The sequence below is a fragment of the Callithrix jacchus genome, chromosome 1 (genome assembly GCF_049354715.1).
Source record: "Callithrix jacchus isolate 240 chromosome 1, calJac240_pri, whole genome shotgun sequence".
In the NCBI taxonomy this organism is placed as follows: Eukaryota; Metazoa; Chordata; class Mammalia; order Primates; family Cebidae; genus Callithrix; species Callithrix jacchus.
Window position 1 is genome coordinate 27,995,320 of NC_133502.1, and position 15,094 is coordinate 28,010,413.

The following is a 15,094-nucleotide window of genomic DNA, read 5'->3' on the forward strand; positions in this document are numbered from 1 at the left end:
TTTTTTCCATTAAAGAAATTAGGCGTGACCAGTTTAAATGATTTTATGAATAAATTAAATCACTAATCGAATGATGTGTTACAGGAGTCCTTTCAGTATGATGTTCCTGTAGCACATTTAAAGTAATTTCATTTTTAAAAATTCAGTTACATCACAGCTCTTCAGGAATGTTAACTATCTAAGAGGAAGGCAGTCGATTCCACTCAGTCTCCAAAGACGAAAACTTCGTCCACGCCGAGTCTGTAATGTCTACGGTCCTTCAGTTCACCTGTTACTGGAATAAAGCTCAGAGAAATACTCAACAAATTGGCCTCTAACGCCCTATCTAACACTCAGCCCGGAGAGGAAGAACAGAAATGATTAGATTTTTATCCCGACTACTGTCAAAATGAAAAACAAGATAATCCCTCCTCACTTCATCTTAGGCTATCTTACCACACACTGGGACTTCATGACCTTAAAACAAAACATAAATCCATCTTTAGTTATATGGTCAACATTAAACAACCGAACCATATTAACAGTTTAGATAAAATTAAATTATTGATTTACCTGAAGAGCGTGAGGTTCATTAAAAACAAGATGAACAAAAACCATTTTAAATGTTTATGAACTATTTTTGGCTAGTGTATTTTTATGAGTAACCTGAGTTTTAAATTCCCAGATTAATTTCCCATCAGACCTGTATTAATTCACTGATATTTTATGTCACAGAAATAGTACCACAGAATTAGTATGAAGGTAAAATTATGCTAAAGATATAATTACATTATTATATGTAGCTATTATAATTAAATTCTGTAAAAAAAAAAAAAGAAAAAGACAATCTCAATAATAGAACGAAAGGTAGAGGTAACAATTAACAAGGAATAAGCAGAAAACCCATTTTCTTCCAAATCTTGACTCTAAAAGAAAAATTTTTAGTAGTACGCTTTTTATCTTCTAGTAACTTTTGTACATAACTACATACAAATTAATCGAACAAAAATTACTTCAATTTCTACTTTTAGTTTGAAAACCTATAACTGCACAATGTGGCCAAAGTATGACAATTCAGCTGAAAATTTACCAGCGCCAGGGCTGGATGGCAAATGCCAGACATGCAGACGGCCGCTCCCCATACGGTGGCCCTGGCAAGTCCTGCTCACCCACCATGGGACACACTCTCTTCCACCATCCTGAGCACATTAGGCTGCCACTGCCTGCCACTCAAGGGGGCATGCAAACTGACACCTGTGTGCCAAAGACAGGCGTCTAGCATAGATTTGTTTACTTTGGGTTTTGGTTTTTTTTGTTGTTTTTTTGAGGTAAGAGTTGCACTCTGTTGCCCAGGCTGGGGCACAGTGGTGACAGCTCGGCTCACTGCAACCTCCGCCTCCTGGGTTGAAGTGATTCTCATGCCTCAGCCTCCCAAGAAGCCAAGATTACAGGCATGCGCCACCATGCCCAGCTAATTTTTCTATTTTTAGGAAAGATGGGGTTCTGTCATGTTAGCCAGGCTGGTCTTGAACTCCTGGCTTCAAGTGATAGACTTGCTTAATTTTTAAATAAATCTGTAATATAAACATTTTTCCCTGAGTCCTTCTACTAAAGTGGAGCTTTAAAAGCCTGAACATTTAACAATATTGCCATGAGCAGTTGTTTATGTACGTGGCATGGCAACTCTGACACTCTTAGTAAGATCTGCCACACTACGAAATAATTAATTATCTAGGCAATGTTCAGTTCACCTATTTGGCAAGGCTCTCAGATCTTGTGAAATAATCTACGCAATTATCTGTACTATGGTATCTCTTATGCTATGAAAATAACACGTAATGTACGCAAATTAATAAGGCAGGAGATGTGAAAGTTACTAATTTAAATAATTTGTGAAGCCCAGGCATGGTGGCTCACGCCTGTCATTCCAGCACTTTGGGAGGGAGGCAGGTGGTGGTTAGGACTTTCGAGACCAGCCTTGCCAACAGTTTGAAAGAAACTCCATCTCTACCAAAAATTTTAAAATTAGCCAGGCATGGTGGCTCATGCCTGTAATCCCAGCTACTTGGGAGGCTGAGGCAGGAGAATCACTTGGACCCAGCCAGGAGAGGTTGCAGTGAGCCAAGATCGCACCACCGCACTCCAGACTTGGCGACACAGTGAGACTCTGTCAAAAATAAATAAATAATTTGTTAAAATATCACACTACTTCTTGCATTACAACCATTTTAAATTGTTTAAGACATAAGTCAAAGGAGAAAACGGGGATTTGAATATGATGAGAAATTAAATCTGAAGTGAGGCTATGCACTTAAAATATAGTAGCTTTGATCCATAAAGGCTACACACCCGGAACTTACATGTTAAAAAAAATCAATCCCAGCACTTTGGGAGGCCGAGGCGGGTGGATCACGAGGTCAACAGATCGAGACCATCCTGGTCAACATGGTGAAACCCCGTCTCTACTAAAAATTACAAAAAATTAGCTGGGCATGGTGGCGCGTGCCTGTAATCCCAGCTATTCAGGAGGCTGAGGCAGGAGAATTGCCTGAACCCAGGGGGCGGAGGTTGCGGTGAGCCGAGATCGTGCCATTGCACTCCAGCCTGGGTAACAAGAGCGAAAACTCCGTCTCAAAAAAAAAAAAAAAAAAATCGCACCAGCGGCTCCCACCTTACTGTAGGAGACAGGCTCACCAGTGGCAGGTTTCTTAATCCCAAAAGAAAACAGGGTGAGCGTGCCCTGACGCGATGATTTCAGCAGCGTGATGTGAACCTGAGACGTGGGGAAAGGTGCGAAGCAGGCTCTTCCAGAGCAACCAAGAAGAAATTTTAGAGCCCAACTATATTCCTTCTCAACAAAATACTTTCCCCAAAACCTCAAAGAAATGCAATGTCCTTCTTCAGTATTTCAGATACAAAGATAACTGAAGTAAGTTTAAAGGGGTATCTTGGTCAATGAAATGTACTGGAGTCTGAATACTTTAAAAATGAGCACTGAAAAGAGGTATTTTGAGTGCAGACATGGAAAAAGACGGCGTCCCTGGTCAGCCTTTTATGATTTGGTAAGTGTTATGCAGGTTGAAGCACTATGAACAAAGTACAGCTACTTCATCATCAGTTTAAATGAATACAAACATCAAACTTTCTCTCTGAAGGAAAGTGTAATTCCCCTAAAATACACTTTATAGCTCCTTTCAAATTATCCTAAATTAGTTGCTACAGTCTAAGAATAATGGAATGAAATGAACAATCTATTTATTAAGGACTTGCTGAAACCTATGATAGAACAAATGATATTTTTTGTTTTTTTTGAGACGGAGTTTGGCTCGTTACCCAGGCTGGAGTGCAATGGCACGATCTCAGCTCACCACAACCTCCGCCTCCTGGGTTCAGGCAATTCTCCTAAACAAATAATATTTTTAAGAATTTTTAAAATAATAGAGCAGTTCAGTACTCATTAATAATCATTTAAAATACACACACAATTTTGGCTTAAGTATTCATTCAATGAGTATGTCTTAGATGTCGAGTGATCACTTTAATTAGAAGTCCCCAGAGAAGAAAGCCGATTTCAAACAAAATGTTTAGCAATCCTAACAGCTGCAAATACTATAAAAGGATCATCTTACAGTTGCAATTGGTCCATCCACATGATAATCGAGGCTGAAGACATCCCACCCGGTGTCGCCTGGAGAGACCTAACAGAAACAAACACGTAACTGCAGACACATAACTGAGGACGTGTTGACTCAAAGAAACAGCAGTAAAAGAGCGCCCGATTGTTACAAATTGCTCAACAGTTCCGAGTGCATCTTCTTGTTAACGTCTATAACCTTACCAATTAGACAGCAATGAACACACAGTAGGTGCTCTGCAAACATCTGGCAACAAGCAAGGTATTTCTGAATGAATACTGTGGATACGTGTTTAAAATTCATTGTCATTTGCTTATGACAAAAGCCCACTGGAACTAAGTATGTTCCAAATCCTTAGCTATTCCAACATGACTCTTTGGACATTTTAAGAAAACCAATAGGTTTTGCTAATGATCTTTCATCACAACTAAGCAAATAGTGGGTTTATGTTTAAAATATCCATACCCTTAAGAAAAGTCACATCCTACCAAACTGAAACTAAAAACATCAATTTTCTGATAAATATCATTATATACCATGTCTTGTGCTCCTGTCAGATTCACTGTGAGAAGGAAGCACTATTTTCTAAGCATCTGCAATGTGCTACCAAGCACGGGGCAAGGGTGTCCTGCATTTTCTCCAACTTAAGCCCAGCAGCCCTGCAAGGCTCCCTGCTGTAAGATGAGCGCACAGAGGCACAGAGTGGAGTAGAGGGGGAGCTGGCCATGCAGTAACAAGGGAGAGTGGAATTCCTACTCAGGCTGCCCAGTTTCCAGAAACATAATGACCAGCTGTGCCTGAAGTAACATGGAAAGCACTCGCTACGACACCCCAGCCCAGGGGTCCTCAGGGCCGGGGCAGCGTTCCCAACACACGGGGCCACAGTAGTACCTCCAGCAGCCGCACGTCCAGCCTTCGCAGGATCTCAGGACTGTCAAACTGTGCGTTGGTGGCTCTGACCGCAGTTTCTAGAATCCCAGTCAGGTTATGCTGATATAAAGTCGTAGCTGGACGGACAAGTTCTGGTCTTAACAAATTTTTTAAAAATTAAAGAAAATATTACTTTAATTCTTAACTTTAAAAAAGCTTAAAAACTATAAAAATTAAGAGTTCAAATCATAACAACTCAAAAGAAAAATGGGACCAATACAATAATGTGGCAACGAAAGCCTCATGGCATTAACTGCAAACAGGGCTTACCAATTATTGTGGAGTTACATTTCTTTACAGTCTCAAAAATACTGGCCTGTAATCCCAGCACTTTGGGAGGCCGAGGTGGGTGGATCATCTGAGGTGAGGAGTTCAAGATTAGCCTGGCCAACACAGTGAAATCCTGTCTCTACTAAAAATACAATAATTAGCCAGTTGTGGTGGTGCACACCTATAATCCCAGCTACTAGGGAGGCTGAGGCAGGAGAATCACTTGAACCCAGGAGGCGGAGGTTGCAGTGAGCACCACTGCACTCCAGCCTGGGCAACAGAGTGAGACTCCATCTCCAAAAAAAAAAATGATTCTGATTCAGCTTAAACTGAAAGTACTTAGATGTGCTATGCTATACACATTAACAAAGTTTTCAAACTTCAGGCTGGCCTATGAGTTACATGAGCTGATATAATTTCCTTTTAGACCCGATGGTAGAAGGAGAGGTCTCCATCTCATCAGGGTATGTGGGTGTCATGATTCTAAAGGGCCAAGAACCACTACACTCTCAGCAAGCGTTTTCTGAGGGGTACTGACATCTGCTTTTACAACCACGGAGCTAACATGTCTCTAATCAGGGTGACCAAGTTAAGGACATCACCAATCAACTCAGGTATATGTGTAAGCGCTACAAAATGCAGGGCAGAGACAGGTAAGAAAGACACACAACGTCAAATAAGCCTAAAAACTAGAAACGTAAAATACAACATTGAGGAGAAACGAATCTTTCACTTAATAGCAAGAATGCAACACTCAACTTTAAAATTGGGCACAAGGCTAATGCATTCGGCTGCTATCTGATGTGACCTATGACACCATCATGGTCCTAAACCTCACTTTGGTTTCTAATCTCCATCTGCAGCAACTGACCCACATACACACCCCAGACCACCATGGCATCTAGAGACCATTTTCCCTTGAAAAACTCACCACCACTCATAAACAGGTGTTGACCTCATCACAGGTATTTATCATACTAGTGAACCTTCTCACAGTGCAGAATGCTGCTTCCGTGATTATAACTCAAACCTGTCAGCAGACATCAGCTATGACCAAGACATGAGCTTGTCGCAAGCCAGCTATGGCTCTGTATGCCTCAAAACGCCACATCAGTTTTCACACGGAAGAGTGGCTTCCAGCGAGAAGGCAGGAGAGCTTGCATGCCTCAAACAGTGGTTCTCAATGTGGAACCCCACTCAAGCAGCATCACCAGCCGCTGGGAACTTGCTGGAAGTGCAAATCCTCGAGCTCTACCCCACACCTGAGAACCTCATTCTCGGGAAGCGGGCCCACAAGCTACTGCAGCAGGCTTTCTAGTCTGGAATACACTGACACTTGAGGACCTGAGGCCTAAAACAATTGCTTGGGCGGCCCTGACAGGATTTAAAGGTAAGTTACTATTTTGCATCTTAAAGGGAACATTTTAAGTGTCGTAAAAGGAACATCTAAAGAAAAGAAGTTTCATTCTTATAAACACCAGAGTGAACATCTCCAGGCCCGTGACGTGGCCCTGCTGGGGGCTCACGCCTGGCTCTTGCCACCTGGGCAGGGGTCTGCACTATCCCCTCGGCTCTGTGCTGTCTCTAGACCCAGGAGCACAGCAGGCTCCAGTCCAGAACTGCCTCTGTGTCTCCTGGTAGAGAATAACACACACTTAATTCTGAAAGGGAAGACTCCATGAGAAATGTCGGGGAACAAAATGAAAAGAGCAGAAGTTGTGTTTTTATGTGAAACATTAACTACAAATATGAAAGTAAAATTCAATTTTAAAATATATTTTATTTTTCAGATTTATTTCAAACTCAAGCTCAAGTTCATTTTGATTAGACCAACTCCTCACACGTAAAGACTGTTGAAGCGCCACAGTTTTGTTAAGAAAAACCAGCTTCTCTTCTGAATAAAGCACAGGACATGACAATGATGCTCTACTGAAAACAGAGCAAAAATAAAGGGACTTTAACTTTTGAAAATGTTATTCTTTTCCGATTTTATTCAAAAAATATGCTCTGTAAGAATTCAACTCATTTTCCTTTAATATCGTTTATTCTTTTAAACACAAGACTCTTTATCATGTCAAATATATTAAAGAAATCAAAACTGTGTCTTACTTCAGCAAATCCATTAGGTGCCTTATGAAGTCTCCTTGACCAAGAAGCAGGTACCGCCTCATTGCCTGCATGTGGTCCAGCAAGCTGTACTTTTTATTGAGAACATCCAGTAGGTATTTGCTGGTCTCAAAATAAGCAGCATCAATCTTACCCTGAAATGCATTTTCTAAGTCTGTGAATAAGTCTGCAGCTGGAAAGAACAGGGGAAAGCACACAGGCATCCGTAACTTGTATTTTCACAGAGGAGAAATGAAGGCACACGCGTCCAGCCTCAGGGCCAACCACTGTCTGTGGCAACAGTAACAGACTGACCCCAGGCACAGGCAGCTGGACGCTCCACAGGAGACCAGAGCCCTGAGACCACAAAGATGAAAATGCTGCTGCCAGCTGGGTTCACAGCAGACACCTACATTTGTGTCTTTATGATTTCCAAGTCCCTTTCTACACTATAACTAACCTGAAATCCCACCAAAACACACTGGTAATAGGGCAAGTGGGTACTGAGTCACCTGTCCACATCCATAAGACATTTCCATAAATTAGTCTCAAGATGAAAGCAACACATGCAAATAAACCTGATGAATTATACAACTCGAAAAGTTGAGGAGTATTATCACACATCACAGAGTGAACTCCAGGGAGACTGCTGGAGACGTCTAGGGTACAAAACCAGATCGTCACCAAGAAAGACGCCTGACTCTAAGCAGTAATACGGGTGAAAAAAGCACTTCCATAGCTTTCTATTGATAAGAAATACAGTCTCCATGTGGAGACTACCCACACAATAGAGCTGCTTTTATTGCTGATTTACATCTGCAGAGCACAAAACTGTTTTTAAAATGTATCTCAATACTTGACTTCATTAAACCCACAATCATACTTGGGCTATAAAATAACCCCAGTGGGAGGAACAACCTCAGACTGAGAGAAGGCAAAACGCTAGCTCAAGACTAAGTAAGAACAAGGCAAGCTCTTCTGATTCAAGTCACCCAGCTGGAGTATATCAGAGGACTTTTAAGATTTGCTTGTCCTTCAGAATAAGAAAGCAGGTAAGACAGGCCTATCTTAGTGTTATTATTCCAATTACATACTGGTAGTAAAGACTAAAATGCCCCAGTGAAGAACATGCAGTTCTGAGGATGAGTGAGGTCTGCCTGGAGAAATGAAACCATGAAGCCCCTTGATGAGCTCACCACCGTCCTGTTTTAAGGGTATGGGGATCTATTTCCGTTGACTTGCACAGTTTAAATGACATAAAGATTGTTCTCTAGAAATGTTTTCATCATACCCTTGTTTGAGTCATTAAAAATTTTCATTCCATGGCTCAATCCTGTAATCCCAGCACTTTGGGAAGCCGAGGAGGGTAGATCACCTGAGGTCAGGAGTTCGAGACCAGCCTGATCAACATGAAGAAACCCCATCTCTAATAAAATTTAAAAAAAATTAGCCTGGTGTGGTGGCGCATGCCTGTAATCCCAGCTACTCAGGAAGCTGAAGCAGGAGAATCCCTTGAACCCGGGAGGTGGAGGTTGTAGTGAGCCAAGATTGCACCATTGCACTCCAGCCTGGGCAACAAGAGTGTGTCGGGGGGAAATAAAAGAAAATTCATTCCAAAGAGAAGGTCTGAATCAGTCTTAACCAGCTTTAGCCCAAAGCAGCCTATGAAGACACAGAACCCAGAGGCTCCTCAGTGCACTCCTTGCTCTTCAGGGTTTAGGCATCTCTCTTGTGTTCCAGTTTTTAAATTTTCACTCTTTATTCTTTTTTCACATTTTTAAATCTTCATAACCTTTTGATAGACAAAGATGAATTTGACATGTTCTGTTGTTTTTTGATCTTATTGGGAGTCTTTTAGGATTTGTATCTTCTGTCTTCCTAGTTTTACTATAAACTCAACAGCAGAAACTTGGCTCTCCACAGACCCTGGCAGCTGTGGACAGGACGAGGGTGACAGCAGGAGTCATCACAGAGAAGCAGCAGAGGCAGCAGGAGCAGCGCCCCGTCGCCCTCAGCGTCTGCAGGGGACCAATCCCACAACCCCCACAGACACTGAAATCCCCCGATGCTCAAGGCCCTTATATAAAACGGAGCAATATTTGCACCTAACCTACACATCTTCCCATACAGGCTAAAGCGTCCCTGAATTACTTGTAATATCTAGCACACTGTGCCTGCTATATAAATAGCTGTTACACTGTATTTTTATTTGTATTTTAAATGGTTGCATTGGTTTTTTAAGCTGTTTTTGATCTTCAGTTGATTGAGTCTGCAGATGCGGGGTGGTGGGTATGGGGCCACCGGCAGTACAGCAGCAGTGGTGCTCCCACAGCAGCAGCACCTGCATGGAGAGCCTCCGGCAAGGCAGGCACGTGGGGACACCCTGTCCCGGGCACAGCCCGTCACAGCCATGTGTGCGCCGTCTTCTCTGGTAACTATGAAAGGTCATGACTCGAACACAACTGCTCTCCGGGTTCTTTTCCTTCCACCTCTTCAGCGTAGAACCATTTCCGCAAAATCTGTGTTGGATCACATTTATCTCTTCCAGGAACTAACCCGAGGTCTATGGACCGCCCGCCACCCAGGAATACAGGTAAAATTGTGTGTGAATGCTTTAAGGTGAGAGGGGCTGTGGCTCTCACATGCCTGGAAAGGGTATCTGCCCTGGACCACGAGGGAGTTCCTGCTACACCATGGAGCCTTGTTCTGAGTTATGGTGAGACAAGTGCTTCCAAAATCTCATATCCGGCCCTGACTGTTGACCAGAGTTTCCGTATAGCATTTCCAATACATGCTGGAAGCCTCTGTTAGTAAAGTCTTCTCAGCCACTGAAAACCAACTTGCCCTATATGATGCTTCTCCCTCGGTGCTATCTTCTTCCCAAATTCCCTGCTGCCCTCCTGACTTGGCCTCGTGAGCTCAGTTCTGCTGCCATGACCAACTTCCTGAGCCCCGGCCCTCCTGTCCAGAGAGCCACGTCCTGTCAGAGATCGTCTGTCATTCCAGTAACATCCGCAACCAAAATCGCACCCAGTAACCGATCCTGCTTCCTCTTGAGGTCCTTGTCTGTCTCTCTCTTTAATCTGTCACATTAGTAAGTAATAACAACTCACACCTTTTTTCTTTATTTTCACTATAATCTTTAGACAAGTCTAATTGGCACTATTTCTCATCTGCACTATCACGCACGTTATTCCTTTGTCCTGGGCTGCACCATAACCCACACCCAAATTCTCCTCCTCCTTCCAGGGCCAGCAATTCCTGCCCCTTTCCAGAGCCTTCCAGTTGAGCCTTGTCTGAACATACCCCCAAAGCACTTTACCTGCACATCCTACCCCCTGATCACTTGCTACCTTTATTACTGACTATTGGTTCTTTTATTACACATCTCCTTCTCCATGACCAGACTAATAAGCTCATGAAAGGAACAGTCACAGTGAAGCCATCATCTCTTTCCTGTAGCTACCTCAGTGTCCTATGCAAAACAAACATTTTGAATGAACCATGACAATATAAATAGCAAATACAGCCAAAACTGGAGAGCTATAACCATACATTAGCCATAGACAAAATATCATGAAATTACTGGGGGTGGGGCAGGCAGCAAATAGGGGAAAGGAAGAGAGGGAAAGCCTCAGTGCTTCAGCAGACTGAACCCTCGTGTGGCACTCTGAATGCAATAAACACTTGCTAAGTCCTGGCTCTTCTCCACACAAAGTCTTTGCATCCCAAAGCATGGGTACCGATAGCACTATTTTCTCTTTTAGTTTCTTTATTTTCACACACTGTCACCTTATCGTTTTAAAAGTAACACAAATTATTAAGAAAGACAAAACAGCAATACCTATTCTAATACTTACTGTTTAACTCTGCATAAAACGGAAATTAAAAATTTACACAGTACTATATATACAAACACATAATACTCTATATTAAGGTATTTTAGAGAGTAATTCCAATAATCGTAAGGTACAAAAAATACTTTTAAGTAATCTATAACATCAGCATGTCATCACCATTACCTCCACTATCTTCACCACTATCACCAGCATCCCTATCACCATCACCATCAATTATCACTGTCATTGGTATCATCACATCCCCATCAACATCACCAGCACCATCACTACCACCACGCCATCCTCACCACCCACCCCAACATCATTATCACCATCATAACCACCATCTTCACCAACACATCACCACCACCATCACTACCACCACGCCATCCTCACCACCCACCCCAACAGCATCATCACCATCATAACCACCATCTTCACCAACACCACCACCATCACTACCACCACGCCGTCCTCACCACCCACCCCAACATCATCACCATCATAACCACCATCTTCACCATCACATCACCACCACCATCACTACCACCACGCCATCCTCACCACCCACCCCAACATCATTATCACCATCATCATAACCACCATCTTCACCAACACCACCACCATCACTACCACCACGCCATCCTTACCACCCACCCCAACATCGTTATCACCATCATCATAACCACCATCTTCACCATCACATCACCAGCACCATCACTACCACCACGCTATCCTCACCACCCACTCCAACATCGTTATCACCATCATAACCACCATCTTCACCACCATCGCATCACCAGCACCACGCCATCATCATCGCTGTCCTCACCGCCCACCCCAAAATCGTTACCACTCTCATCACATCACCATCATCGCATCATCAGCAACACCGTTGCCCTGAGTCTCACCATCCTCACATCATCATCATCACCACCACCACCACCACCACCGCCAGCCGCCGCAGCATACCGTCCTGGGGTGACTCTGCAGACTTGGTCACAGCTATCATCTTTGTAGTGGGAGTCTGATCATGACAAACCTGGTGCAAGAAATTTATTGATTTTCCTATCAAAAGGACCTAAAAAGAAAAACACCCTATGATTACCTTTATGTACATTTAAAATGACTGCCCCAATACTGCAAACAGGCCTCAGCTACAAATGGGCTACTGATTGAAACTAACAGGAGCATGTGCTGCAGCACTGAGCGAGCTCTGTAACTCACAGGCAGCACTGAGCGAGCTCTAACTTACAGGCAGCACTGAGCGAGCTCTGTACCTCACAGGCAGCACTGAGCGAGCTCTGTAACTCTCAGGCAGCACTGAGCAAGCTCTGTAACTCACAGGCAGCACTGAGAGAGCTCTGTAACTCACAGGCAGCACTGAGCGAGCTCTGTAACTCTCAGGCAGCACTGAGCGAGCTCTGTAACTCTCAGGCAGCACTGAGCGAGCTCTGTAACTCACAGGTGCACCGGACGGCTGCTGCGCTGATGCATTCGACTCACATGCACTTCATCTCAAGAACATTAACAATCTCAAAACGCAGGAAGTTTTATTTAACTAAAAATTGGTTTTGTCATATAATCCAAGTATACATAGCCATAAACATCAAAGTCACAAAAATCTCTTCCAATCCTACCTTCCTAGACTGATCCATCGTAATAAATGAAGGAATCATCGACTTCCTCAAAGTATACTTGTCATGCCACAGTCGATCTGTTTTAACTGTTGGATCTGATGCTACGAAAAACTGAAAGCAAAGGGGCATTGAAACATTAAAAAGTGATACTACGGCAAAATATTAACCAACAGCAACATCAAAGAATAAGTTATTCTAGAAAGGTTCTCTGGACACAGGGAGTCTGGCCCACTTATACAATAAAACTTGTATGAAACACAGAAATCTCTCTAAATTGAACTACGTATTTACCACACTTTTAAAACTAAAGTATAACACGTTATTTTTTCCTTGGAGGCTCGGCATGCCCATGACAGCCTCTGCAGCATAGCACTGAGGACCCAAGTCTGAGGCCTCCTAGGCTGCACGTAGCTCTTCCTCAGTGACAGTGCAGGCTTTCAGGGTTCCCTCCCTCACAGGCAGCAGCTGTCTCTTCTCATCACTCTCCCTGCCCTTGCAGTCTCTCTTCTACAGAGCCCCAAAGCCTGGAACACAGAGGTGCCCAGGCTGGTGCCCTCTGTTCACAGAGAAGTCCCAAGCTCTATAGGCAGAACTTGCTGTACATGTACCCACATGTACAAAGGGCCAGCACCAGCCAGGTGGCACTGTAGAAGTGACGCTGCTGTGTGCCTCCTCCAGAAACCACCTGTGCTCAGGAGCATTATTCCTCATTGGCACACAGTTCCCCTGCTCTGACCCTGGCGGACAGAAAGGACACTGAGCAGTGCGGAGAAAATTCAACTGCTGTTGCTTGCAGTTTATTTGCCACTATAACAATGAGGCGATTTTCATTTTGCAGTCATACACCCTAACAGACTTAAGCTTTTATTTCTACAAACTTGTTTTATAAAAGCACAACTGCTGAACTGAAGTAACTTGTAATTTTTACAGACAATGCCAGGTTTCCTTTCCACACAGCTGTGTAGACTGACACTCTCACGGGCAGGATGTCCTGTTTTTGCATCCTTGCTCATTTTAGATTTCTCCAGTTAGGCGGAACCATGGTTATCCTACATTGCTGTCACTAACCAAAGATGAAGCCAAGCGTATTTTCATAGTTCTAACTGCCATTCGCTTTTCTTCTCTCGTGAATGGTCTTTTCATGCCCTTGACCCATCTTTCTGTTCACTTTGTCTTCTCATCAATACACATTCTTTGTACATTAGGGACAGTGACCATTTGTGAATCATTCAATATTAGAAAGTTAGTTTTTCCAAGTCAATCATTTGCCACTGTTTACAGTGTAGTCCGTATTTTGGTTCTGGTCTCTTTTTCTATTGCAGGAAGATAAACACCTGTTTTCCTTTATGGCTTCTGAGTTTCCTGTCTTCCCAAGAGCTTCCCACTCCTAGATTACGAGAATGTTCTCCATCATGTTCTTTCAGTATTTCTATTGAGTTATTTTTATTACCTAGATTTTTTTTCTTTTTGAGACTGGGTTTCTCTCTGTCACGCAGGCTGAAGTGCACTGGCAAGATCCTGGCTCACTGCAATGTCTGCCTCCCCAGCTCAAACCATCCTCCCACCTCAGCCTCCCAAGTAACTGGGTCCACAGGAGCACATCACCATGCCTGGCTAATTTTTTGTATTTTTGGTAGAGACAGGGTTTCACATATTGCCCAGGCTGGTCTCGATCTCCTAAACTCAAGCTATCTGCCTGCCTTAGCCTCCCAAGGTACTGGGATTAGATGCAGGAGCCACCATAGCTGGCCTATTACCTAGATCTTGAATTCCTCTGGAAGGCAATATAATCCTGGCACACAGTATACTATAAGGGGGAAGTCTATGTTTTCTCCTGGATGGCATTTTTTTCTTGACTGGCTGGGCCAGCCCTGTTTATTGAATACACCATCCTTTCCTCTAAGCTAAGGGTGCCTCATCAGGAATTGTTAATATCACCATAATTAATTATATCAACAGATTAAAAGAGAAAATCATTTGACTATACCAAAAAATGCTGAGGAGGCATCTGATAATGTCTCTATTTACATTCTCCAATGGTGACCAATTTGACTTTATTATCATAAGAGCGTGGATTTAAGCATATCCAGTGCTTCCCTCATCACAGCTATGCTCTTCCTGGAGTTCCCCATCTCCTATGTGGGAGGGAAGCCTCTTCAAGGTGCTCCTGAGTCCTTCACACTCAACACGAATGGTCTGCCCTGCTTTCTGCTATAGAAGGTGCTCCAGGCTTAGCTTTGTTTCTCCCAATACCCAGAATCAGCCACTTCTCAAAGGAGCCCTACTTCCTTTGAGGGAGAAATAGCACTGGGACCATGACCACAGCACTTGGCAGTATTTTCCATTAAAAGCTGGAAGGCCTAAGACCCGGCACTGCCCTGTGATGCACAGCAGCTGAGTTCTCCAGTCAGACTGTAAAGTACATTTCAGTCGTATCACACCCAAAGTGCCTTTTTTGTGATCTTTCCATAAATCCCAAATATTTTTTTAGATTACATAGCAATACAAAATTAATGATTCCTTAGCAAAATATAATGATCAAAACTAACCCAAGAAGCAGAAGAGAGGAGACCCTGAAATGCGATATCTTCAGAAGAAACTGGAAATGTATAATGCTATCAGCAAGGCACAGGGCTGCTAACATTTCCTAAGACATAATTCTTAGGTTGCTTACAGTATTCTAGGCCACAGAAAC

At 43.2% G+C, this 15,094-nt stretch overlaps 1 protein-coding gene across 4 annotated transcripts in view; it reads right to left on the reverse strand.

The window, feature by feature from the left end:
- Positions 1-15,094, reverse strand: part of TUBGCP3 (tubulin gamma complex component 3) — a 112,025-nt gene that overhangs the window by 30,329 nt on the left and 66,602 nt on the right. For all 4 annotated transcript variants that reach the window (XM_078347480.1, XM_078347478.1, XM_035294484.3 and 1 more), the window contains exons 12-16: positions 12,400-12,510; positions 11,732-11,840; positions 6,924-7,113; positions 4,506-4,641; positions 3,609-3,677 (exon numbers count right to left, since the gene is read on the reverse strand). In XM_078347480.1, coding sequence (XP_078203606.1) covers positions 3,609-3,677; positions 4,506-4,641; positions 6,924-7,113; positions 11,732-11,840; positions 12,400-12,510 — 615 coding nt within the window. The remainder of the gene's footprint in view (positions 1-3,608; positions 3,678-4,505; positions 4,642-6,923; positions 7,114-11,731; positions 11,841-12,399; positions 12,511-15,094) is intronic.